The following is a 25,393-nucleotide window of genomic DNA, read 5'->3' as shown; positions in this document are numbered from 1 at the left end:
TTGTCATGAAGTTTCACAACATCATTTAGACCCCCATTCATGTTTCACAACATCATTTAGACCCTCACTCAAGTTTCACAACATCATTTAGACCCCATTCATGTTTCACAACATCATTTAGACCCTCTTTCATATATGTATTCTGTCTCTTGCCAATATACTGACAAAGTCTCAAATGACTAAACTGAATATATTTGTACATGTAATGAATATTTTTTTCATAATGCAAACAGTTATTAATTATGAGTTTCCATTAATATCCTTTTACAAATTATAAAGCCAAGTAATCTCTTCAAACCTATTGTGGGATATACACTGTAGGTTTAAAATGTAAGACACCAACCTAATACACTTTAAAACATAAAATATATACAGATCGAGGATCCTTTATCCCAAATTCCCCCCAAAATATTTTTTTTAATGGGCCTTATTATGTGGGCATGAAGGCATGTTTTACAATTATGCAATGGGCTCAGCCAAACTTCCATGTACAGTATATATTAAACCCACAACTTAATCAAAGACAGCACTCTAACACACAACTGCTACAATAGCATAGGTAATGTAGGTAAAGTCTGCATAGCAGCTGGTTGGGTCAGGCAGCTGACTTGATTGCTGCTATCATTTTTTTTTTTGCCTTTTCATCTAATAAATCCAGATGTGGATGGCATCTGGTACTTTAAAGCAAAGAAAGTTTCAATCTTTACATTAAAACTCATCCAAACTTGACAAGACCATATTGTACTAGAAAATATCTTGGGATTCAACTCGGCAAATTCAATGTTTCCATCCCTCATAGTAGGCAAAGGGTATTGCTATAATTATACTGTACAGTACTAACATTCACCCCAGTCACTCCACGGGTGGAAATCTGATCCAAAGGTACGAGAACCAGTATGTTCTAGGCTGCCAGCTGTCCGTAATGCATATACAGAATTAACAATTTGTAGCTTTGATGCCAAATGTAACAGGGCAAGCTGGAAACATAAATCAGAACAGATTTGTCATGTTTGAATATGATGCCACAGGTTGTACAATGGAATAAGCACCTATCAAGTAAGGGTCATATGTTTCTTCTGCATGAGAAATGAGTTCATACTTCTTTTAAATACAGGTATTGCTTGTTTAATGATGGGGTTGTGTTCCTGAAATAACCTAACATTAAGTGAAATTATGGCTAAACGAAGAGTAACACGAGAATCAGTCTTCGAGGAATTTTTTCATTTAAATAACTGTATTTAATGATAATTTGCTATAATGATAATAAACTACAGTACACTACAGTAAAGTAACACTCACCAAGTCCATGTCAGATGCAAAGTCGGCATCATGTGTCTCTTCTATTGCTAGGACAGACATGTCACTCACTCTGCATTGGAAAATTAGGCTGGAGGCAATGTAGCTTGACCCTTCACCGCTTTTGTGACGCCGTATGTCAAGCTTCACCTCCAAATTCAAGGACTTGCGGGAGAGCTTGGCCTTGCCTGATCAGGGAGGCAATACAGCATCATGCTTACCCAACACTTTTTCAGAGTTCACCCGTAACCTGAATACCTGTACAGTGCTGTGCTTGAAATGAAGGGGGTGATTACACAAAATATAAAGCACAGTATAATTATTTATTAAATTTAAGTTGTACTATACATTTACAGATTTGTTCATGTTATATAAGTCTTTAAAAAATTGCAGGCACCACACATCTACTAATAATAAATTAGTTTTGAAAAAATAAAGGGCAAATCCTCTATGAAAATGATAAACAAACGGCAAACTCTACCATGAAAGTATACACTTGCTTTGCACTAAGGCATATTTTGTCAATTGCAACACAATTTTGGCTATTTTATCTTTTGCGTTATGTGATAATTTATCTTAACCAGGGACCCAGATATTTTTTTTTTTTTTACAAAACCTAAATTACTACAATTTACCAAATGCTCGATATCAAAGCAGCACTTGTCTGAACACTTAATAGTAGTTTCTTTACGACTGTTGAAAACATGCATGCTCATGTAGCAGTCAGTACTTTCAATCTTGATGGTTCAACCAGTCTGTTCTTAATACTGTACTGTACAGTTAGTTGCCCACATGTACTGTATAGTGTTCCACCTCTTGATGGCCTTTCCAAACATGTCAGAATCATTTTATGAATGAATCGGTAACATGAGGAGAGGAGTTGCCAATGACTATACAGTACATGTGGTCAACTGTACATTCACACCACTGCACAAATCCCTGCATTCCTGTTTATCACTTTACACATATCACAAGCACTTTTTCTCTCTTTGAACCCAGACATTCCACACTCTCACACTGCCGAAGAATAATGTTTGAAATGCTTGAGCTCATAAAAATGCATCTTACTCATTTTCAGAGACTTGTTACTTTATATTACATTCAGCTATTCTCATTCCTGTTTCTCTACAGAGCATAACCTCCTGTTAATGTTAAGTAGATCTGTCCCACAAACTGACAGGTTTTCAATTCACACAATGTCCATAAATGAGAACCATCCAACAGCAAAATCCAGTGTTGCTTCTTTTTTATTATCCAATTTTTTGCATGGTAGCAACAGGTGTCTGGAAGTTTTATAATAATAATGTCTGCTCAAATGGGACCCATGAAGAACAAAAACTTGTTATGTGAGATGTATTTTTCATCATAAAAAGTTAATGCTCCACATGAGGAACCTATGCTGATGAAGTGAATTTGTTACACAATGCTTATGTTGAGAAGAAGCCTTGTCACAGTGTATTTTTAGTAACACAAAATTCCCACACTAGTCTTTACAAACAGGTGTTTTTGTGTGGGGTGCAAGTGAAAAATTTGCAAAACTGTTTGGATGATCAGCAAAGAGCATGTTCAGGAGTGTCAAAAACAGTGATGCATAAGAAAGGGTTGGCTGGATTGCTGATCCAGGGAATCTAATAGTTGCTTATACCACCTGACAACCAAAACGTACAATAAGGCAAGAAATATTTTAGACTGCACTTACTGTAGTCTTAATGCCAGCACAGGTATCAAGATCATAATTATATGTTCACGGTTTTCCTGTTAAAAATAAATGTCATTAAATACAACAATACAGGTTGACAACCCTTTATCCGAAAACCGAAAGTTTTTTTGTGGAGCAATTTTTATTTATTTATTTATTTATTTTTAAACAGGGATTAACCCACCCAGGCATAGATCACTGACCCACATCGGGGCCTGGGGGGCGAAAATGTAATAGTAATACTAATTATAATAATAATAATTATAGTAAATAAAATTTTTAATTAAAAAATACACCAAAATAAAATAATAATGATAATAATAAAATATAATAATAAAATTTATAATAATAATAATAATAACCATAATACTGTATTAATAAAATAATAATAAAGAAATACAAGAATGAAAAAAGATAAAAAGTGAGAAACACGACCGAGACCTATGAATTATTATTATTGTTATTATTATTATATTTTCGCCCCCTAGGCCCAAATGTGGATCAGTAACTTGTGCCCGGGTGAGCTATATATATATATAAAAAAAAAAAAAAAAACGAAAAATTACGAAATCCGAAATGCCTCTGGCCCCAAGGATTTCGGATAAGTGATTGTCAACCTGTATTCAACTTTGTCAATTGTCCTCTGATAAATTATATTTCTTTTTTACTGAAACATTTTCATTTGCAAAAACTCACACCATCAACAAGTTTTAAAGAACAAAGCTTACAAAAGTTCACCTCCACTACTTACATTTTTACTGCCATTCAGTCTCACAAACCCATATCTGATTCTCAATGGAATGAAACATGAGAGGACTTAAACACTGTAAAATGTAAGAATTTCTCGAGAATTTTTCTATTTCTATTTCTGAAACAACTTACTAGGGCAAAAATAAACCTATGCATTTCAAGCAGCCACTTCTTATCATACAGAAAATGTAACTCACAATGGTATATATTTACTCAACACTACAGTTTTTATACTAGACATTAGTCCAAAAAACTAAACAACTTTTTAGAGCCAGATTCAAGGCTATTAGCAACTACTGGTTTAATAACACAAAGTGAGTACTGTACTGTACAGTTACTGTACTGTATAAAATTTGAGGAATGGAAAGTCTTTGGTTCCCCTGAGCTGATGAGTAACTTAGAAATATACTTATTAAATTCAGATAATTTTTTTCTACTTCTGAAAACTTAATTTATCCCAATCCCTTTTTGAATTCTGGGAGTTTTGGCATCAGACAGTTCTAATTCATCAGCTTCACTTTCTTCTAGTCTTCTTTTGTTTGTGGGTAAACTTTGATCCTGGTGAATGAGATCCAGAGCTTTCTTCTTCATAAGTTCATCCTGAAGAGATATAGTTCTTAAATTTCTTACTTTTGAATATATACCCAGGGTAATGAATTAATTTCCACTTATAATTAAGCACAATTTATGGATAGAATTACTAAACAAAAATTAAAACAACGATAAGAAATTTTATACCGGTACACCCCTAACAATGATTATATCCAGAAATATTACTAAGTTCACGAGATGGTATTCATGTAAAAAATTTGACCTATAAAGGGAAGGTACACATCAGTACAGTGTGCCACTAATAAATGTACCACAGGCAGAAAGAGATATGTACACAAGCATTCCCACAGTCACAACAGCTGGGGTAGGAAAATGCCAAACAAGATGACTCCTAATAATTCTAAAGTTTTGAAATACTGTTGAACATATCTGTTATACTGTACTGTAAATTTAAATTTTTTGCTAAATATTTGCCCCTTAAATGTTATGGAGCAGTAACTGAGATGCTTATGTATGTGCACCGTGTTTTCAACAAATACAGTACTGTAATTGAACATACACAAGAAAAGAAAACTTAAAAGAAAATATCCTCACCTGCAACCAAGGATGACTCAGAGTTTGGTCTATGTTAAGTCTCCTTGACGGTTCACTAACTAATAGTTTAGTAATCAGATCCTTTGCTTCATCAGAGATTTCTGTCCAAAGTTTAGGTTGAAAATTATAGACAGCATTCTTGATCTTAAAACGTAATTTTGCATCCTCTTCACCATAGAAGGGAGGATAGCCTGACAAGCTGTGGAGACACATGATATTAGCTACAATCCTAATGAGATTAACTGTTAAAGCTTAAAAGAACTAAAGACTATTTTTCCCACTGCATACATGAAAAATAAAGGTTTTAGCCATTCAAGGAATGATCGGCTGTGACATTGTCAGATGACCCGGACTTAGGGAAACTTTGATATTCATCCCATTGCAGTACAGGTTCATACAATTATTTAAAGGTGAATCTATTTAACTAATTTCTTAAGAAGAGAACATATGACAACTAGAAGTAATTATTTCACTGGTGAACAAAGTCAACTTCACCTATCACATTTTGTTTGCTTTTTATTACGTATTTGAAACATTTCTTGTAGTACTGTAACTAGTTTCACATAGCTGACAATTTAATGGACAGTATCAGAATAATTTTAGTCAATATACATTACTTTTGAATTATATCTATACAGTACGGTATGTCCAACAAGGATGGGGTGAGGGAAACACAGGTATCCCTCGTTTAGTGATAATTCGCTAAACGTTAATTCACTTTAATGAAAAAAAAAATTCTGACACCCTTTCTTGCTAATGTTAGGCCAAAGTTTATTTAACGATACCATGTCTATGTTTACTCTACCACAATCCTGAGAGTATGCTGTGAATTCTTTAGAAAAGCTGCGTGTCATAAAGCATCATAAAAGTAATGAAGTGCTGGGAGCAATGAGCATCCCGTCTCCCCCACACACCGACTGGTGTGAGTTGTGCGTGAGCCATGGACCAACTGACTTGTGGACTTGCTCTCTCATGCAGGAGTGGTGTTGCCATTTACAATATATTGTTAGGTTAGGTTAGGTTATATGCATTTTTGCCTTGACCATATCTTCTCTTAACATTTCTATTTCTTTGATGCATCTTAGCCATACAAAAGCACAAAAAATATAACAGATTGATGGAGATACACATTATTTGTTATTGTAATTTGGTTAAATCCCTACCCTGTAGCCCAAAGTGGTGGTAGAAGATAACTTCTGAATAAAAGTGTTGTAAAGGCAGTCCCTGATTTCCGAAAATCCAAAGATACAAAATATTAATTTTTGGCCAATTTTTCCATTTACTGTGTAAACCAAAAATGTGAAGTTGCATTTTTCTTTTTTTTTATTCTTTTACAGCATCAGAAGATTCTGAGATGCTGACATAGGATATTTTGGAGCTTCCCATACTGGACCTGGGCAGATAATGAAGACAATTTAACTAAAAACAATATATAATACAGTACAGTGACCCCTTGAATATCAGGACTAAAAGGGGGACCACCTGTCCGAATGTATAAAAATTATAAATACTGTACAGTAATGATGAAAAAAATACCAAAAATACAGTACATATTATCCTGACCACTGGGGTTAGTTATACAGACTTTTTCCTGTGAAGCAGCCATAATTTTGAGCAACATATTACTGTACATACTCACTTTATAATCAAATGACTACACTAAAGGTCTAAAATTTTATATCTTGTGCAAACTAAGTAATGTTTACACTCAAATTATTCGATGTCTTGCAAGGATTCCAGCAATGCAAGTTATATTTGACTAAGTTTTGTTTGTGACATTTTACAATATAAAAACCTTCACCCTGTTTTGGGAATGCTTCTTACGTAGGCTCCTTAGCCCAGAACCCCCCAATTTTTTGTCCGAATCTTCCGAAATACGGATTTACAGGGTCCGAATCTTTGAGGGTTCACTGTACGTACTGCATTAAAAGTAGTTACGTAAGTTAAAATTAAAATACATGCTGTGTTTTAATTAGCAAGGCTCACAGGATCATTATGTGAACCAGTGGCACAGTTTTTTGGTAACTTGTGTGTGCTCTACCGCATGTATTTCACTAATTGTGTTTATTATTGGCTAATAATCATTGTGTACACCAAAAAAAAATTCATTAAAACTTCATAAATTAGGGAATACCTGAATACACCATATGAAAGATAAAGTGGAGGAGGTAACTCAGGTAATTATTATGGTTCAATAATCCATAAAAATACATGAACAACAAATAATAATAGCTTTCACCCCTTTACTAGAATAATATAATGTAATTTTTCAGGGATAAGCAAACATAAGTAGACAAGTTGACTGAGAAAAACAATAATATAAATAGAATTTACCAACCTGACAAACAAAACAACTCCCAAACTCCACAAGTCCACTTTTTTGTTGTAAGAAAGTCCCTCGAACTGTAAGAGTTCTGGGGCAATGTATGTTGGTGTGCCACAGAAAGTAGTCATCTGAGAGGCATCAACAGCAAGCTTGGACAAACCAAAGTCTGTCAATTTAACACGAGTGTATTCCTCATCTGTGGCTAAGAGAATGTTTTCTGGCTGAAAAATAAAGAAATAAATTAACAGAGGACAATGGACTCAGTTTGTTTAGTCTCACTTCATGGTATGGGCAGTATGACAAAGGGTCTTGGAGGACCATCAAACAAATGTGTGATAAGTACTGTTGACATTCTAAGTCAAGAGCAAAAGCAGCTTGAAACAATCATGGTTTGAATCAACACCACAGTTGAGTTGGTGCATTGCTAAGTAATTGGGAAAAGTTCTGTAAACCCTCTCTTCACACTTCAAACATCCTCAACCATAGTTGTCAAGTCATACTATGCCAATCATTCACATTCACTGAACTGAGCAAAGAATCAATGGGAGGTGAGCTTCAGGTAATGTGATTATCCGTTTCCAGCCATGGAAGTAAACTTGACAATCTTGGTTCATTCTCCATACCTGATATGTGACACCAAACATAACTTGTGAGGTCCAAGCCAGCCAAGACAGCTGATGGAGGGAAAGCTTTCATAGAATGCACGTGAAGAAGCATAACTTCCACTAGTGGGTACACTAATGGGTGTCACAGTGGTTTACATGATAAATCTAATTATTTAAATGGGAAATGTCCATCTGAAGGTAGAGTACTTATCCTGTTCTTATATAGGAGAGTTAATGACAAGACTACAAGATTATTATAGCTAAATTTGATTTTGAACCTGAGAACTAAACACCAGAAAAATTTATGACATTTTGAAGATAAGAAAAAAATGTTTATTAAAGATCTGAGTTTAACATTCAGTACTTATTAAAGTACAAGAGTATCCTATCTGAATTGTGAATACTGTACCTATATGCCATTCTTTCTTATGCTGGATAACCTAAAACAGGACTTCTTATGATAAATTCCACATTAAATATTTTACTTCTGGTTAGGCCTATACCTTTTACTGTACTGTACAGAATAAAACCCATTTTTTTAAATCAATTTGTACACTACAATCATTTCAGATAGGAAGATACATTCCAAGACCTTAAGAATCATATGTGTGTTTGTTGGTAAGGTAATAACTAACTTGAGACAGTACTTAAGATCCTTGAGTTAGGATACACTGCTAATTATAATACAGTAGAATGTCGATTTAAAGAGATTAAATTTAAGATTATTGATTTAAATCGACACCCACAATTAAGGACAATGTTTTAATTTAAAGCAAATTTTTCCTATTTTGCGTGAGTCAATCTGGCGCATCATATTTTAAAATTCGCGCCTAATGCTTCTCTGGGCATGCTATGCTGTCCTAAGGGCAAAGCTATACTGTACATGTACACAAAATAATGTACTAAATGATTACTAAAATTTGTGTCTGGTGCAAACTATAGCATGATTATATTCAAATTAATTACTACGTATCTTATAAGAATTCCAGCAATGTAAATTATATTCTCCCCGGTTACTTCTGTGATATTTTTTAAGCAAAAAACAAAAACTCAATCTAAAGGACATAAATAAACAAATAAATACTTCACTAGACCTTTGGCACAATTGTCAAACATGTCACTGTCACTTCCCCTCCCCCCATCTTCCCAGCCAGGGTTTGGTTATAGGCTTACAATTTTTATCTTATATAATATCACAGACTAAAGTTAGGAGAATATAATTTGCATTGCTAGAATCCTTGCAAGACAGAGAATAATTTGAATATAAACGTCATATATTTTGCACAAGAAAATTTTTTTTAGCCCTTTGTAATAAAATTAATTAGAACATGTCAGTTCAGTGACATTTTATAAGAGAAAACTTAAGGCACTCTTAAGGACAGATAAATAAATAAGCACTAGATCTTGGCATCAACTGTCAAACATATCACCTCACCTCACCTCCCCCTCCCCCCAAATCTTCACATCAGCTGATCGCTAGTAAACAGACCATTTCACGTCCCATAATTTTAGCTGTGTTGATTTATGAGTGTTTGTTTTAACATAATACTAGAAAAACAATGTTTTGTTTATTCTAGATGGGCTGAGGTGCATCTGGGTAAACTCTTAGTCATTTTAGTATTTTGTGTTTCTCTCAAGTACCAAACTAAATTATTCCATTGAAACAACACTTCATTTTAGTGCGAATTCGGTTTAAAGCGTCCTGACCTCTCTTGGAACGTATCTTTTGTTATATCGACGTTCTACTGTACATATCAACAGTATCTCCAGGGTTCCTATTCATTCTGACTCACATGTTTTGAATTTTATAGACTTATTTTCTCAAATTTACTACAGTACATTTAAATTCCATTTTCAAGGTGTAAAATATTCCCATTACTGGAATATTTGTTGGGTGATGACTGCAAAATACCTTTGGAAGATTGTACAACTACTGTACAGTATTAGGAGGAAATTTATTAAATCAACAACCTTACCACTACCCACCACCCATTTATTTCTTCCACTAATCAAAATTTCAATGAGGATTTCACAATACACAGAGTTTATGGAATAACTTCATTGTCTTGACACTTTCCTGATTTTAGTGACCAAATCCATAATTCATGATAATTGTCTGACTTTACTGGTTAATTGTATTTTTCTAACAATCCTTTACATTACTTTTTTTTTTCACTTTACAAGGTCATTGGCAATCCTATTCTCATTATTTTCATGTGAAAATTATTACCACCAAAACTCACTATTATGCCGTACTGTTAGCATGGAAAATTATTCTCACTTATCTATTAGAAAAATATATCTTGTAAGTAAAAGCATATCATCTTGTATAAAAATGTAAGTACCTTGATATCCCTGTGGGTGATGCTTTTCATGTGTAGATACTGAACTGCGAGAGCCAGCTGAAAGAAGTAGAATTTAACGGTTGCCTCAGGTAGCCGTCCATTAGCAGCAAGTCGATCAAATAATTCCCCTCCCTCTGCCAATTCCATTATTATGTACATCTTCTCCGGTGTTTCTATGACATCTTGCAATCTGATGATACAAGGCTGGTAAAACAAGAAGATAATTCTCAATAAGGCTGATGGGAGTAATCTGACATTGATATAATACATCACACAAAAAAGGGCAAATTAGCTAAAAATGCACTTTACATAGTTTCAATTTATCAATTGAGAAATTTTCTTCATTAAAGACATGCAAAAAAATTTTTTAATCCCATTTACAAATGCAGTGTTCATTATCTTGGTTAACAGTGAATGACCACATGAAATTGAAAATACTGGAAAAAATGATTTTGTGATTTGGAGTTTAATTTCCTTAAGTAAAAACTACACAAAAGAATCAATATTTCCTCCTTAATTTTTTCCAAACTTTCTTAATATTCTCCTCATCAAAACACATATTTCCATGGCCATTACTCATGCACAGCTCACCAACCACTGTCATTGTTTCTACCCAATGCTTGCCTTGTTATTCTGTATACATCTCATATCTAGTACAGTAGAACGTTGATTTAAAGCGATTCAATTTAAAATTATTGATTTAAAACGACACCCACAATTAAGGACAATTTATTAATTTAAAGCGAATCTTTCCTATTTTACGCGAGTCAATCTGGTGCATCATATGGAAATACACACTTAAAATTCGCGCCTAATGTTTACCGCCAGACGCATCTCTGGGCACGCTAAACAGCTGCCCGCCACCCTCCCACATCCTCAGTTCTCGCACTGACGCTCTAATGAACGGACATATTGTATGACACTGTCTCCTTCTACCACGTGCACCAACCATCGCCACTATGTCCAAGAGGCCAGCCACTACATCATTAACTACCTCAAAGACTAAATCAAGGCAAGCAATTACACTGGAGCAGAAAATCAAGGTGCTGGAAGCACTGCAGCGAGGAAATGGTACTTCAAGTGTGGGGCGTCAATTTGGATAGTGATGTGGATAATGAGCTGGTCGAATTGGGCTCTGCATCTTCAGAGGATGAATTGCTAAAGTAAAGTTGCGTAAAAATCAATATTTGATAGCATAAAGTAATTAAAAACTAAGTTGAGAGGAAAGTGAAAGTGCTTGGTGAATCAGCCGAGAGGCGGGTGGTACGCAGCGCCAGCGCAACCACCCTCTCACATCAGCTGATCGCTAGTAAACAGACCATTTCGCGTCTCTTAATTTTAGCTGTGTTGATTTACGACTGTTTGTTTTAGCATCACACTATAAAACACAATATTTTGTTTATTCTAGGAGATGGGCTGAGGTGCATCTGCGTAGACTCTCAGTCTTTTTAGTATTTTGTGTTTCTCTCAAGTACCAAACCAAATTATTCCATTGAAACAACACTTTGATTTAGTGCGAATTCGGTTTAAAGCGACCTCTCTTGGAACGTACCTCGTGTTATATCGTCGTTCTATTGTATCCACATATGCATCTTGTTGACTTCATAATTTTGTAAACCAATCTTCTGGCCCCGCACTTGGTCTCAAGGTAATTTTCCATATTCTAGACCTAAAATAATCTTTTATACCATGTAAGTAAAACTTGTAAATGTTATTTAGCTAACCCATTCACTGTGAAAATCAACTGTAGTCGATTTTAAATTTATTGTGCAACACCGCGAGAATTGGCTGTAGTCCACAGCGACAAAAATTTTTGTTATTCCTGCTTAAATCAACTATGTTCCAAGAGTTTGAATTCACAGCCAGCCCTGGGTTGTGCTGCCATCTTTCGATGAAAGGCTCAACCACAACTAAAACATGAGAGTTGCAGAAGACGATGCTTGACACCTGAGCCCAGCTATTGCCAACTGTCATGTGATATTTTTTATCGCCTATTATCCGACTAAATAAGGTAGGTTTTTATTCTATTATATGGGGAGAAGCAGTGTGAGTGTGTCAAGTAAGAAAATACTATATATAAAAGAAGGAATACAGTTGAACTACTGCTGCTTTTGGCATGGATTAATCCCTTCATTATGGGATATAACTTTTTTTTTGTTTTTGCTAAAAAGACGATTTTATTTAGCACAGAGAGGACTCCATACACAAGGTCTTAAGAGATAGACATCTAAAGTGAGGAGAACCACTGGTAAAACTGTGTAAGACATGTGTAAAAAGTGTAAATATCTACAGACACTTAATCATATCTTCAACTTACAAAAGAATTGTATTAAGTGAATCTTAGCACTCACAAATATACATAAAACACTTCACGGTAATTAATGGTATTGTACAAAGAAATACAGGTTGACTACCCTTTATCTGAAATTCCGAAAACCGAAAAGCTCTGAAAACCGAATTAATTTTTTTTTAAACAGGGATTAGCCCATCGGGGCCTGGGGGCGAATATGTAATAGTAATAATAATTATAATAATAATTATTCATAGTAAATAAAAAATCTAATACAAAATACACCCAAATAAAATAATAATGATAACAATAATACTGTAATAATAAAATAATAATAATTAAGAAATACAAGAATGAAAAAAAAGATAAAAAGTGAGAAACACGACCTAGACCTAAGAATTATTATTATTATTATATTTTCGCCCCCCCAGGCCCAAATGTGGGTCAGTGACTTGTGCCCAGGTGGGCTAATACACACACATAAAAAAAAACCTAACCATTCTGTAAACCGAAAAATTCCGAATTCCGAAATGCCTCTGGCCCCAAGGATTTCGGATAAGGGATTGTCAACCTGTACTGTTCCTTCACACCACATGGAACCCAGTATAGATATGTTTACAAAGAACAATCTTACCTGTCATTTGTAGCTAAATAAAACCAACAAGAAGGAACTCACATGATCAACAGACTGCAATAACTCGATCTCATTGTTGATTTGTTTTATATTATTAAGTAACAGCTGACTTCCTCTTTTCTTCAAAATTTTAACTGCGCACCTTTCTAAAGTACCCTGCAACAGTAATACAAGAATAACAAATATGACTAAGTTTAACATTAAAAGCATTTTGTGCAATAATTTCTTATACTGTATGTGAACAATGAAAATATTGTAAATACAAGTCCACAGTTTAAGAATTGGTTGCAATCCAAGATTTAATTGGCAAGTCATTCATTCAAAACTCATAATTGAATTCCTTATACACAGAATGTTATATATGGTAGTTAGGTTCTAAGTAAGCCCACAAAACCCTTTTCAACCCATAGTTAAGCTGAAATATTGTAAATTTTCAATGACTTATAAATGTTCAATGTGTAAAACCTGGCAAACAACAAAGTCAAATAGGCCAACAGATACCCTCCAAATAAGGAAGTCAAAAGAAAACATAAATTTTTATGAGTTAATGGAATTTCTGCTGTTGTATTTTCATTTCAAGCTTATTACAGTACATCTGGGTTCAACAGTTTAGGTAGCAGATAACCTTACACATGCCTGGTGATAATTTCAAGGCCTTACTCTAATTACGGAATAATTGGGGGACACCGTGGTCACTAAAGCCAAAGTCTGTTAAACCAATGTTCGATAATGTCCAATAATTCTGATAAACATTTTGTTAACCAGAGGGAAAGTCCTAGAGGCAGTGCCAGTGTCTCAGTTTGAACTAGTTACCCGTGTTGTAAACACCACCTCTCTTGTGCTCCACTGTGTGTTCACAAACTGCTACAATATATAAAACAGTTTAACTGTACAAGACTCACCTGTTTGTAGGCTAATTTGACTTCACCAAAGTTGCCCTCTCCCAGTGTTCTTGTTATGGTATACATTTGAGTTAGCTGTTCAGGGTAGTCTTGAGCATCATTTTGTACACAATCATGAAACACAAATACTGAAAAAAAAACAACGTGTAACAGTGATGGTTTGATCTCAACATTCTGTTTACTGCAGCAACTAAGATGATGAAACAATTGTCTCTTGTAAGTGGATAAGTTTTCCTATTGATTCAGCATGTTGATGATGGCCTATACATATGCTGTACTGATACTTTGAGCAAAATCAATTTGGGGGGCAGAAAAATTAAGTTTGCTCAAAATTTCAATTCCGTAAAGGTATTTCTTGATGTACATATTAAGAATATGTGATCCAAAAGTTGAAATTCTGATAATTGTCATCCAAGTAATTAGGAAAATTAATTACAGTAGTGTATAAAAATTTCATACGCCAGGGCTGTTACTGCCCGTGGGGAACCGCGGGACAGTGTTAATTAAATGTTAGAAATAGTTTAGTTATGAGACTAGTGAAGATGTAAGCGAGAGGATGTTTACAGCAGAGAGGTCCTGCTTTCTGCTCAGTAGACAGTTCTGCAGGTGGCAGTGACTGTCTGGCCTTCTATGTACTCTCAGACCACCCCTTACAGCCATACTGTGAACATCTCCACCCTCTGCTGGCATTAGACCCGTAACACGTAAGTGTAATTGTCATGTACAGTAGAACGACGATATAACACGAGATACGTTCCAAGAGAGGTCGCTTTAAACCGAATTCGCACTAAATCGAAGTGTTGTTTCAATGGAATAATTTAGTTTGGTACTTGAGAGAAACACATAATACAAAAAAGACTGAGAGTCTACCCAGATGTACCTCAGCCCATCTCCTAGAATAAACAAAACATTGTTTTTTGTAGTATTCTGCTAAAACAAACACTCATAAATTAACAAAGCTAAAATTAAGGGATGCGAAATGGTCTGTTTACTAGCGATCAGCTGATGTGAGACAGTGGTCATGTGAGAGGGTAGCCGCGCTGGCGCTGTGCACCACCCACCTCTCGCCTGATTCACCAAGCACTTTCACTTTCCTCTCAACTTAGTTTTTAATTACTTTATGCTCTCTAAAATAGATTTTCACTCAACTTTATTTACTAGACAATTCATCCTCTGAAGATGCAGAGACCAACTCGACCAGCTCATTATTCACATCACTGTCCAAGTTGACGCCCCACACTTGAAGCACCATTTCCTCACTGCTGTGCTTCCAGCCCCTTGATTTTCTGTTCCAGTGTAATTGCTTGCCTTGATTTCTTGGTCTTTGGGGAAGTTAATGATATAGTAGCTGGCCTCTTGGACATAGTGGCGATGGTTGATGCACGTGGTAGAAGGAGACAGTGTCACACAATATGTCCGTTCACTAGAGAGTCAGTGCGAGAACTGAGGATGCGTGAGGGTGTGGGAGGGTGGTGGGCAGCCGTGTAGTGTACCCAGTGATGCATCTGGCAGTAAACATTAGGCGTGAATTTTAAAAGTGTGTATTTCCATATGATGCACCAGATTGACTCACGTAAAATAGGAAAGATTCGTTTTCAATTAATAAATTGTCCTTAATTGTGGGTGTAGCTTTAAATCAATAATTTTAAAGTTAATCGCTTTAAATTGATGTTCTACTGTATCAAATAATTAGAGTATACGAGAATTACTCATCTTATAATTGCACATTCTTTAGTATAAGCCTAGGCAACATTATAGATGTTATAATTTGACGAATAGCTCAATGTGGTTCCGTTATTGTGTCCTGCTATGATTACTGTGTCTTCAATAATTATGTTAAGCCTTTTATATCATGTGTTAAGGAATTGATTCACTGATATGTAATTTGTATTGACAGGCTATGACTGAATTATATTGTTCGTGTCCATCGTGACGTGCCTCATTATCCTGCAAGCCCACAATCATCTTAATTGGCGATTACAAGGGACAATTAGTACAATTAATAATAGAAATTTCAACATTTCTACAACAGATCTGATTCAGCAGGCTGAAGATGACCTACCGATAGTGTTTTGAGCAAAATCAAATTTCTTAATACAAAAAAAAAAAAAATTGAGTACCACTGTTCAACACTGTAGAGTACAATATATCTTATAATTTTGAGGGTGCAAAAAATTAATTTTGCTCCAAATCTTAGTACAGTACCGTGCAGGTATAGGTATTTGTCGGTGTGTAGATTAAAGATGTGTTCAAAAATTTTTAATTCTGATAATTAATTGTTCTAAAAGCCACTGGAATTTGAGATTTTGATAATTAATTTCCCTGACATGCAGTGTAAGGATCCGTGGCAAAAAAATACGAAATTCTGGCAATTAAGTGTTATCCTAGTAATTTAGAGAATTACAGGTAATAATCAAAATATTATTCTCAAGGAACTACTGTATTAGGTCAATTAATTATCAAAATTTAAACATTTGACCACAGATCCTGATTTAGCATGTCGAGGAAAACCTATACTGTACTGTACTGGAAATTTGAGCAAAATAAATTTTTTTACTCCCAAAAATTCATTGAATCTTATCACAATTACATGGCAGTGTGTCACATACTGTGCTGTGCCAATTGATTCACTAGTCATCTGCACCTCCGTGGCTACAGTAAACAGACGTGTGTAATCTTCCCCTAAATTCAGTATGATCCAGGAATCTAAGCCCCGTTTTCCAAAGAACCAAGGCATCTATGAAGTCTAAATTTATGAGGTTTTCCAGAAATATAGCCTCACAAATGATGAGGGCTTACTACACATGCACACCCACGGACCTACATACCTGTCCACACAACATATGTGATAACAACCCTTGGCCAAAACAGCAAAGCTGGCACAGTACTAATATTAAATGGTGTAGCGAAATGAAATACAAACTCACTTTTCTTGTTGGCATGTGCAAGAGCAATCTCATCATTATTCTGCAACACTATCTTGTTTCCTCTGCCCACTTGTTGCTTGTTGACAAATGTACCATTGCAGGAGAGGTCCTCAAGAATTACCACCACTTCTGAATTTGGTTTACTTTCACGGGTAACTCTGTAAAAGATACAATCAATTTATGGACAAAAGAGTGTGTAGTTATGCTGAATTTATGTATGACACTATATATAATAATATAATTTTATTCTCAGCTATCTTGTGACTCATACAGCATCATCATATTTGTACAGTACTTGATTTTTAATCCAATTCAAATTAATTAATTTCCCATTACCTAATGGTAAGGTTGGTAAGTTTGCCAAGAGGCAAATTTGTTGCAAATTTAATGGCTAGATGTCCTTCCTATCCCTAACCCAGTTTTACAGAATGGGAACAATAACTGGACATAAAAAAAATTGAGTTTAAGAACCTAAGTCCAGTGTGACCTTATACCCAGAGGTGTGGAGTACTGTGATTTGTTACTCAGTTAAGAGTACAGTATAAGTAACCAGAAAAAAAACTTGGTTAAAGTAATTGTAGACTTCATCAATTCTACTTATGTCAAGGCTAGAAGTTACCAATTTACTATGTATTTATGGTAAGTAGTGAAAAATTAAAAAATTGCTTTTCAAATATGGGTTCAATATTTCTCCCGTACATACCCATCTTAAACTTCTTTGACATGGCTATCTCTTTATATAAATACATTTATCATTCCATCACTTACTCTTCCTTCTCTCAAGTAATTCTGTGGGTCAGTTCATCACTCATCATTCAACTCCAGATATCCGAAACATTCCATCTCCTCTATTTTATATTCATTCTAGCTCACATTATCATACAGTACAGTAATCTACTTTCTCTACTTATTTTCATCACTTCCTTTTCCTCACATTCACCGTTAATGATTTCCTAGCAACTACTCTTCCCAATTCACTAATATTTGTGACTGCTCCTGAATCATTTACTAGAGCAGTGTAATTCCCATATTAATACTCACTACGGTAAACTATCACTTCTCTCTACTACTGCCGGTTAACTTTCGACTCTTGATATGTTCTTAGTTAACATACTAAACAGTCATTGATGTCCAACCATTAACCAGAACCAGCTTCCCTTTTTTCATCACACTCCTACACGTTCCCTTCTCCCCATCATTCAAACGTTTCCCATTTACCTCATACATCTTATATCACTTTTCTATCTACTCTATCAGAAGATTTTCCTAAATTCATAAATGTATATTTCCCTTCTGTACTTTTATGCAAACTTTTGATACACACATTCTGTCTTTCATTAACCAACAAACACTGCTCTTCCCCTAACACACACACACGCTCTTTTGGTTACAACTCGTACTATACTCTTTTGCTGATGCACTCATTGGAATTAACTCCTATTATATTTACATCTATTCTCATCTTTATCTTTATGCATAATTTCTTCAACATTGTCCAAAGTTAATGTACAGTATTATATTTTTCCTAGATTGTACAAGTTGGAGTAAGAGTGCTGTATTGTACTTCAAAACACTTGTACTTTCTAGAAAGTAGATCCTTGAAAAAACTATTTTAGTACAGGTACTTAAGTACTGTCCAGTTATTTCACTACTTCACAACCCTGCCTATATCACTAAATGAACATTAGGCAACCATCCTTGGTCAATATTGGATCTTCAGCATAATTTTCTAAAAAATTAAATGTGATCAAATAATGGAACTGCCTCATCTTTGTTTTATCAAGCAATGGCATACAGACTAACTTGAAATGTATTTTGGAGATAGCTGGGAGGAAAGAGTTTCCAAAATGATCTTTGCTGAAGCGAAAGTCTGCATCACCTCTACCAAATGTGTAACAGTTGTTTATTAAGTCTGAAAGAGAGGAAAACATTAACATACATAAACATATCTCGCAATTGTTCACAATGTAGAGACCAATATTAAAAAGACAAAGTATTTACCCCAAATTTCAGTACAGTATATCCATAATCCAAATTATGTTGATGAAAATTAGAAATAATGTCCAAGATAGTAATAAATATATGACCAATAAAATGCTATACTCCAAGTGACTTAACATGCAGGACTTATCCTAGTGTGCCTTAACCAAAAATAGGAAAAGTTAAAATATTATCTTTAGACACATTACAGTAAATGGTGTTTGGGAATACAATAATTAATACACTTGTCATTTAAACTGCATTGTGATTTCTGTTAAAGAAGAAAGATATTATTGAATAAATAGGTATTCATCATTTTACCCATGAATTTACTTTCTTCAACAAACAAGGTTAACCTTCATGCAACTTACAAACAATTTTGCCAAATCAGGTAGTTTATTATACAGTATTCCTAGTGCTGGTACTGTAGTACTGTACAGCAGTAATATGTGTATCTCTCAAGCTGTGTCCTGGGTTCAATCCCTGGCTCGTAAGCTGATAGGTGGTAAAAAATAATACAGTACCAGTAATTAAATAAAAATACAACTTTGCAAGACAAAAATTCCTCTCACCCACAGCATTCCAGGGACTACAGTACTGTACAGTACCCTAAAGTTTTAGTCGGTTGTCCCATACAGTACAACCACAACATAAAAAATGAACAATAATTTACCTCATATACCACTAGCAAATTAATCAATTTCATAATAGCCATAATATAAAATAATACATACTGCACACAGAAATATTCTCCCGGACAGAAAAGAGTCTGCCCCAAATAATCTCTGCATCTGTGACGTCGAAGGCATTCTGACTCAACACTTCCTGAGTTTCCCGTAGTCCCTGTTATAAAAGAGAATGATGTTACAGTACTCTTATACGTACAACTACCAATAAATACAGGGTACAAGAAGATTAAAACCTGTTTTGGCAATTTAAGAAATTTAACATTGTAAAAAGACTTTGGGAAAATATCAATCATGACAATATGCATGAAATTTTTTGCAATTGGATATTAATACAGATGCATATTCCTATTAAAAGAAATAATAAATAAATAAATAAATCCAACCACATTATGCTATTTTAAGTGTCATGAATGATCAGCCAATGAGTCAAGGAGGTTCTAAAATTTATTTATTTCAGCCAATCAGCAGCAAATAGCAATAATATATTCCTTATCTTTCCCCCAAGTTTTTCAGTTACAACTGCCCTCTCCTGAACATGTGTGGTAAAAACACCATTAATTAATTTATTAAAAGTACAAGTAAAATGGAGGCTCACCTGCTCCTCCACCCTATCCCACAAATTCACCTTTCTCTTTGCAGTATTCTCAGATAATTAGTTTATCATAGGAAGGGTTTATGAAACTCTAACAAAGTTTTATACAGGTTTCAACCAGCTGTTCCTTGTAGAGTTAAGGTACCAGTACATAAACAGTATGTATAATAAAAAAACACAAAAGCTTGAATCTTGTAGGGCGTGTACAGGGGGTCCCCGGGTTACGAACAGGTTCCGTTCCTGAGGTCGTTCCTAAGTCGGATTTGTACCTAAGTTGGAACACATGCTATGTGCATACCGTACTTACAGAACAATGTTTAAAATACCACTATATCATAATCTAAGTCCTTATATACATCTAAAATCACTTAATTTAAGACAAAAGTAGAAATAGAATGACAAAATACAGTAAATGAAAGTAAAAAATAAGTCATCGGGTAAATAAAATACGTACTATAAATTTCAAGTCTAACCCATTTCGTGTCGGTGGGCGTTCATAAGTCGGGAATACCCTGTACTTGCTCTCTATCTGGGTGTGTATACAGCTCTGACTGTGTCCCACACCACTGGTCAACATCTTGACACAAAGAACAGGAAACTAGTTCCCATTTGGAACGCCACACCTAATAACTCATTAGTTTAATATACTGTACAGTATACTCGTTTAACTCTGTGTTACCTTATTAATTTTTAAAATACAATGGTAATCGACTTTTTAGTTTATTTATATGAACGATTTCGTACAAAGTTTGGCAAGGAACCACCGGCCTGAAGAGACCTGTATGCATGGATGAATCAATTTAAGGAGACTGACAGTGTTCTAAAACACCAGAGGAAGTTGTTAAATGCATACATGCTGCCTTCCACAGAACCCCAAGAAAGTCCATCCGCCATGCCAGTAACCCTGAGGTGTTAAAAATTGTGTTGAGGGAAACTGAGTACTATTGTGGCTTAGTCTGTGCTACGATTAGTGCGCATGTTGAATGTCTACCCTAATGTACTCTGATGATATGTACCCATACACCAAATGAAACTACAGCATACTGACTGTGAGCTTTGGGAATATTCCTCTGTTTGCATTATTCAATAAAAATTTATAAAAGCTTTAAAGTTGTTTGAAGTAATACTTGACGACACTGAATCATGAGAAGGGGCAACTTAAGGCAAATTCTCTAAATAAGAAAACTACTATGTTACCTCTATATCAATAGTAGAAGACATATTTAGATACAGTTTTACAACCCTTCCCTGACGCCTGCTGGACCACCACTCCACGACCCCCTGATGGAGACACGATGATCCTCCCCATACTGGCCAGATATTATGTAAATAATATTGATGATGTGTTGAAGGAATATCCTTCCTTCCTTAGGCTTTAGTAAGCACCTTTATAATATTTATATATACTTGTGACACTTGCCAGATGCTTCTGGTGTCATTGTACAGGGGTACCTAGTGACAGCACTAAGATCCCGCTTCCTCTATCAAGGAATAAATATTGAAATTGAATTGAAGTGATGCAGTTTTTCTTTTATGTGTGTGTGTGTGTGTGTGTGCTTAATGATAATTTCAGACAAAAACAAGACATTTATTCGATGACACTTTTAGCACATTTTATCCAAAACCGAGATGTGGAGATTTGAATATCAGGTAAGTACTAGAAAAGGTATTATTGCATTTGTTGCCACCAACCTCATCTACGGGAATTTTATCTTTGCAATCAATAGCTTGGACCTTTTCTACTACTTCATTATACAGTATGTAGTGTTCTGGTTTTCAACTCACCATATCACAGTTGTGGGTAAATGCGATAAAAGTGTCAAAGTAAAAAAAAGATTATTTTATTTTCGGACAACTCGAACGCAAGTACTTTCTAGCACCCGAGCTAGGAAGTTAGGCAGGTTTCTTTGGTTGGTTAGGTCAGGTTCTATTAGGTTCTGTGCATTGTCATATTGTTTCCACAACTTACTATCATCCAAAGAACATCTGTGGAGAAAATGAATGAAACTGAACAATGCATTCTGGTGTTAGCCATCTGCTCCAGGATTGCCAAGAAGTGTCGGCAAATATTTGTTTAATGGCTGTGGCTCCTTTTTGTTATTCTCATAACAATTTTAACTTCCAAATCACTGTTGAAACCTAACCTAACCTAACCTATTCTCAGAACAAAAAATGAGCCACAGTCATTAAACGAATATTAGCCAGTGTCTTAGAATTGTCCAAGTTATTGAGTTGTAAAGATAAAATTCCTATGATTCCCGTGTAGTCTGAAAGAAAACGTTTTCAAAGAAAATCAACTTTAGTGTCTGAAAACAAGATCGGTAAAAACAAAAAAATAACATCCAATTATGTCAGCTACTATAAATTTACCTATTAATAACTGAACATTATTATTCATTTGCGACAGAAGTGTCTACTGTAGAATGAAAGATACTCAGAATGATGACATATATCTATTACATGTGTTAAATACAGGACTCCATAGCTGCACCAGTACCCAACTTTCTCTTAGGCTCCAACAAATTGATTCCAATAATACTTAATGTTAACCTGGTCAAGCCTTACTTATCATTACTGATAACTCTACAAAACAGTGGAAACACTGTAGCTATGATACCAGTGGTGTGCATCATGTAATAACAACACGTCACATTTAATTCAAAACGCCATCTTATAAGTCACCTACTATTAACTCTCTCACCTGTGTACTTGCTTGACTGTTGATGATATTGTCCATGGTAGCTGCCCACTCCCTTTAACCACGGACCTGGCTCAACAGTAAAATCCAGACGTCAGTCATTAGCCATATAGTTAATATAAGTTTGTTTTTCTTCCGTCTTCCCACACAGGACGCACGGGGGGACAAGGTTTATGTTGGCACATTACAACGAACAAGAAAACGAAACTACTATTTTATTTTTTGCAGTACTGTCCCCTGTAGTAGATAATGTAAAGTTAACGTATCCTAAGGTAATTTAATACATAAAAAATATTATTAAGGGTTATAAATAGGTTTTCTTCTTTCCTTGTGGTTATCAGCATATATATATATATATATATATATATATATATATATATATATATATATATATATATATATATATATATATATATATATATATATATATATATATATATATATATATCGGGGTTGTATAAAATTCTTTGACGTCGAAATATCTGAATATGAACTTGTAGTGGATTTCTCCCCTACAAACGCTGTTTATCGCTGAGTAGCCGACCCCACCAATTCCCCAGTGTATGCCTCGTGGTCTGGGTCAACCAGCGCCGCCATACATCACGGAGCGGGGGTCAACTACTAAGCCACGCCAACCCCCGCTATTTAAGACCTGACCTCGTGGTGACCTGCCCACTTTCTACCCACACCAACCAGCCTGCAACACACCTCCTCCGCCGCTGCCTGGCGGCCCTCGCTCCTCCGCCTGCCTGGCGGTCCTCTCTCCCGCCGGCGAGCATGGCGACCCACAAGCTGTCCTTCTCTGAGCGTCCTCACCAACCAGCTCTCTCTACATCACGCTTGTAACCATGCTGCCTTCCCAGCACCAAGCTGCATTGTACATCCAATACAATATGTATATAGAGAACACATTGTGAGTTTCCTTTCTCCATTCCATCCTGAGTGTGAACACAAAACATCATTGAACCCCACAAACTACTAGCTGCTCAATGCCTCAGCTTTAACCTGGTCAGAATCTGCGTAACTACCATCTTCAAGCCTCAGGTCTGATAATCCTACTCGAGTTTGTAATTTCGACTTTGCATATCGGTAAAAAGCTTTTGAGTATGACTTGACATCGCTTGCAACCAGTCTCTGGAACTCCCTTTCAGCCTTCTACACTCTGCCTTGCTTGGTTACGGCTCTTGCATACATCCCCTTGTCCTGCTCATCTGGGTTTTTCTTCTTAACTTTGTTGACCGCCGCATGGTTCATGTGTAGGGGTCCCCTCGTATTCCTAGAGACACTGGGCTTGGTCTTGGGTATATATTTATCGATCAAATGGGTCACTTTACTAGTTATGATATTCAGCGTAGTGTCTGTGTTCTTGTGCCTTAGTGAGTCAGGCCAGTGGATACCCCTCATCTCTTCCCTCATCCCGTCGTAATTTCCCTTGTAATATTTGCACCTTGGCCTGGCTTTATCATGAACTAGGTAACAGTTAAATCTGAATGACAACACTACATGGTGACTGGTGCCAACTGGGGCTAAATGTTCCAGTTTGGCCACCATACCCTTCTCGTTTGTTATGATGAGGTCAAGTGGCTTGGGTGTTTCCTCCCCTCTGTAATGTGTCGGGTCTTTAACATGTTGGAACAGAAAATTATCTCTCAGAGTTTCTACAAAAAGAGTAGCAGGGTTATTCAAGTCATTTGGGGTGAACTCGTTTCTCCATTCGATGTCGCCATAGTTAAAGTCCCCCATGATAAGGAGGTGGCTAGGGTTGAGCATCGCTGCGTTGTTTATTAAGGCTCTAAAGTTCCTTTGATTTAGAAGGCTACAGTTTGGGGACTTGTAGATACACCCGACAATATGTAAATCCCCTCACTTTAATTTAATTTCACACCACTTGGACTCTTCAAAAACATCCTCTCCCTGTACCCTCGCCTGGCTTGCTCTAAGGTCTTGCCTATATAGCATAGATAACCCCACCCCTCTTGTAAGATTCTTGAGAAAGGTTCGTAAATGAGTCATATCCAGCAATACTGAACTCACATTCCTCTGGGTCGATTCTCCAGTTCTTGTACAACAGTTCTACAACTCCTACAATATCTGGTTGGTGTACCTTCAGTAGTGTTTCACACTCCTCTCTCTTATCAAGGAACGTGTCAGTATTAGTGTACATGACGATTTCCTGCCATTAATCCCCACACACTGATTGTTATCATGAAGAAAGTCTCTGATCCACGGTAGGACTCTTTCCCGAATCCCATACCCTTCCAGTTTAATTCTCAGCCTTTCATGGGGTACGCTGTCCAACTTTTTGGTAAACTCTACAAAGTGACAGCCACAGAGATCTTATAGGATGCGGTAGATGAAGCCTAGATAGATGACAAGACAGTGGACGGTGGAGGTAGTCTTCATATTGCCGAATTACTGAGGGTCGACGGTGCATAAAATGTCCGCATAAAACCAGTGAAAAATAAGTGTGTGTGTTTCATTACACTTCGCCCATACATCATTCATCTTTGTCAT

The 25,393-nt window shown here is 35.7% G+C and overlaps 1 protein-coding gene across 2 annotated transcripts; it reads right to left on the bottom strand.

The window, feature by feature from the left end:
• Positions 1-3,544: 3,544 nt before the first annotated feature.
• On the bottom strand, positions 3,545-23,055 carry LOC121871072 (serine/threonine-protein kinase Chk2-like). Of its 2 annotated transcripts, XM_042373189.1 has the most exons (11): positions 22,883-23,055; positions 19,635-19,743; positions 18,724-18,832; positions 16,921-17,078; positions 13,994-14,121; positions 13,134-13,247; positions 10,168-10,371; positions 7,841-7,891; positions 7,230-7,438; positions 4,892-5,090; positions 3,545-4,345 (listed from the first exon to the last, which is right to left on the bottom strand). In XM_042373189.1, the coding sequence occupies exons 1-11, from the start codon at positions 22,916-22,918 to the stop codon at positions 4,193-4,195; spliced, it is 1,470 nt and encodes a 489-aa protein (XP_042229123.1). In that variant the 5' UTR covers positions 22,919-23,055; the 3' UTR covers positions 3,545-4,192. The 2 variants fall into 2 exon arrangements, with proteins under 2 accessions (XP_042229123.1, XP_042229124.1); XM_042373190.1 differs by lacking the exon at positions 7,841-7,891.
• Positions 23,056-25,393: the final 2,338 nt, after the last annotated feature.

Source organism: Homarus americanus, unplaced genomic scaffold (genome assembly GCF_018991925.1).
Source record: "Homarus americanus isolate GMGI-L3 unplaced genomic scaffold, GMGI_Hamer_2.0 scaffold52512, whole genome shotgun sequence".
In the NCBI taxonomy this organism is placed as follows: domain Eukaryota; kingdom Metazoa; phylum Arthropoda; class Malacostraca; order Decapoda; family Nephropidae; genus Homarus; species Homarus americanus.
This window is presented reverse-complemented; position numbering and strand designations above follow the sequence as displayed.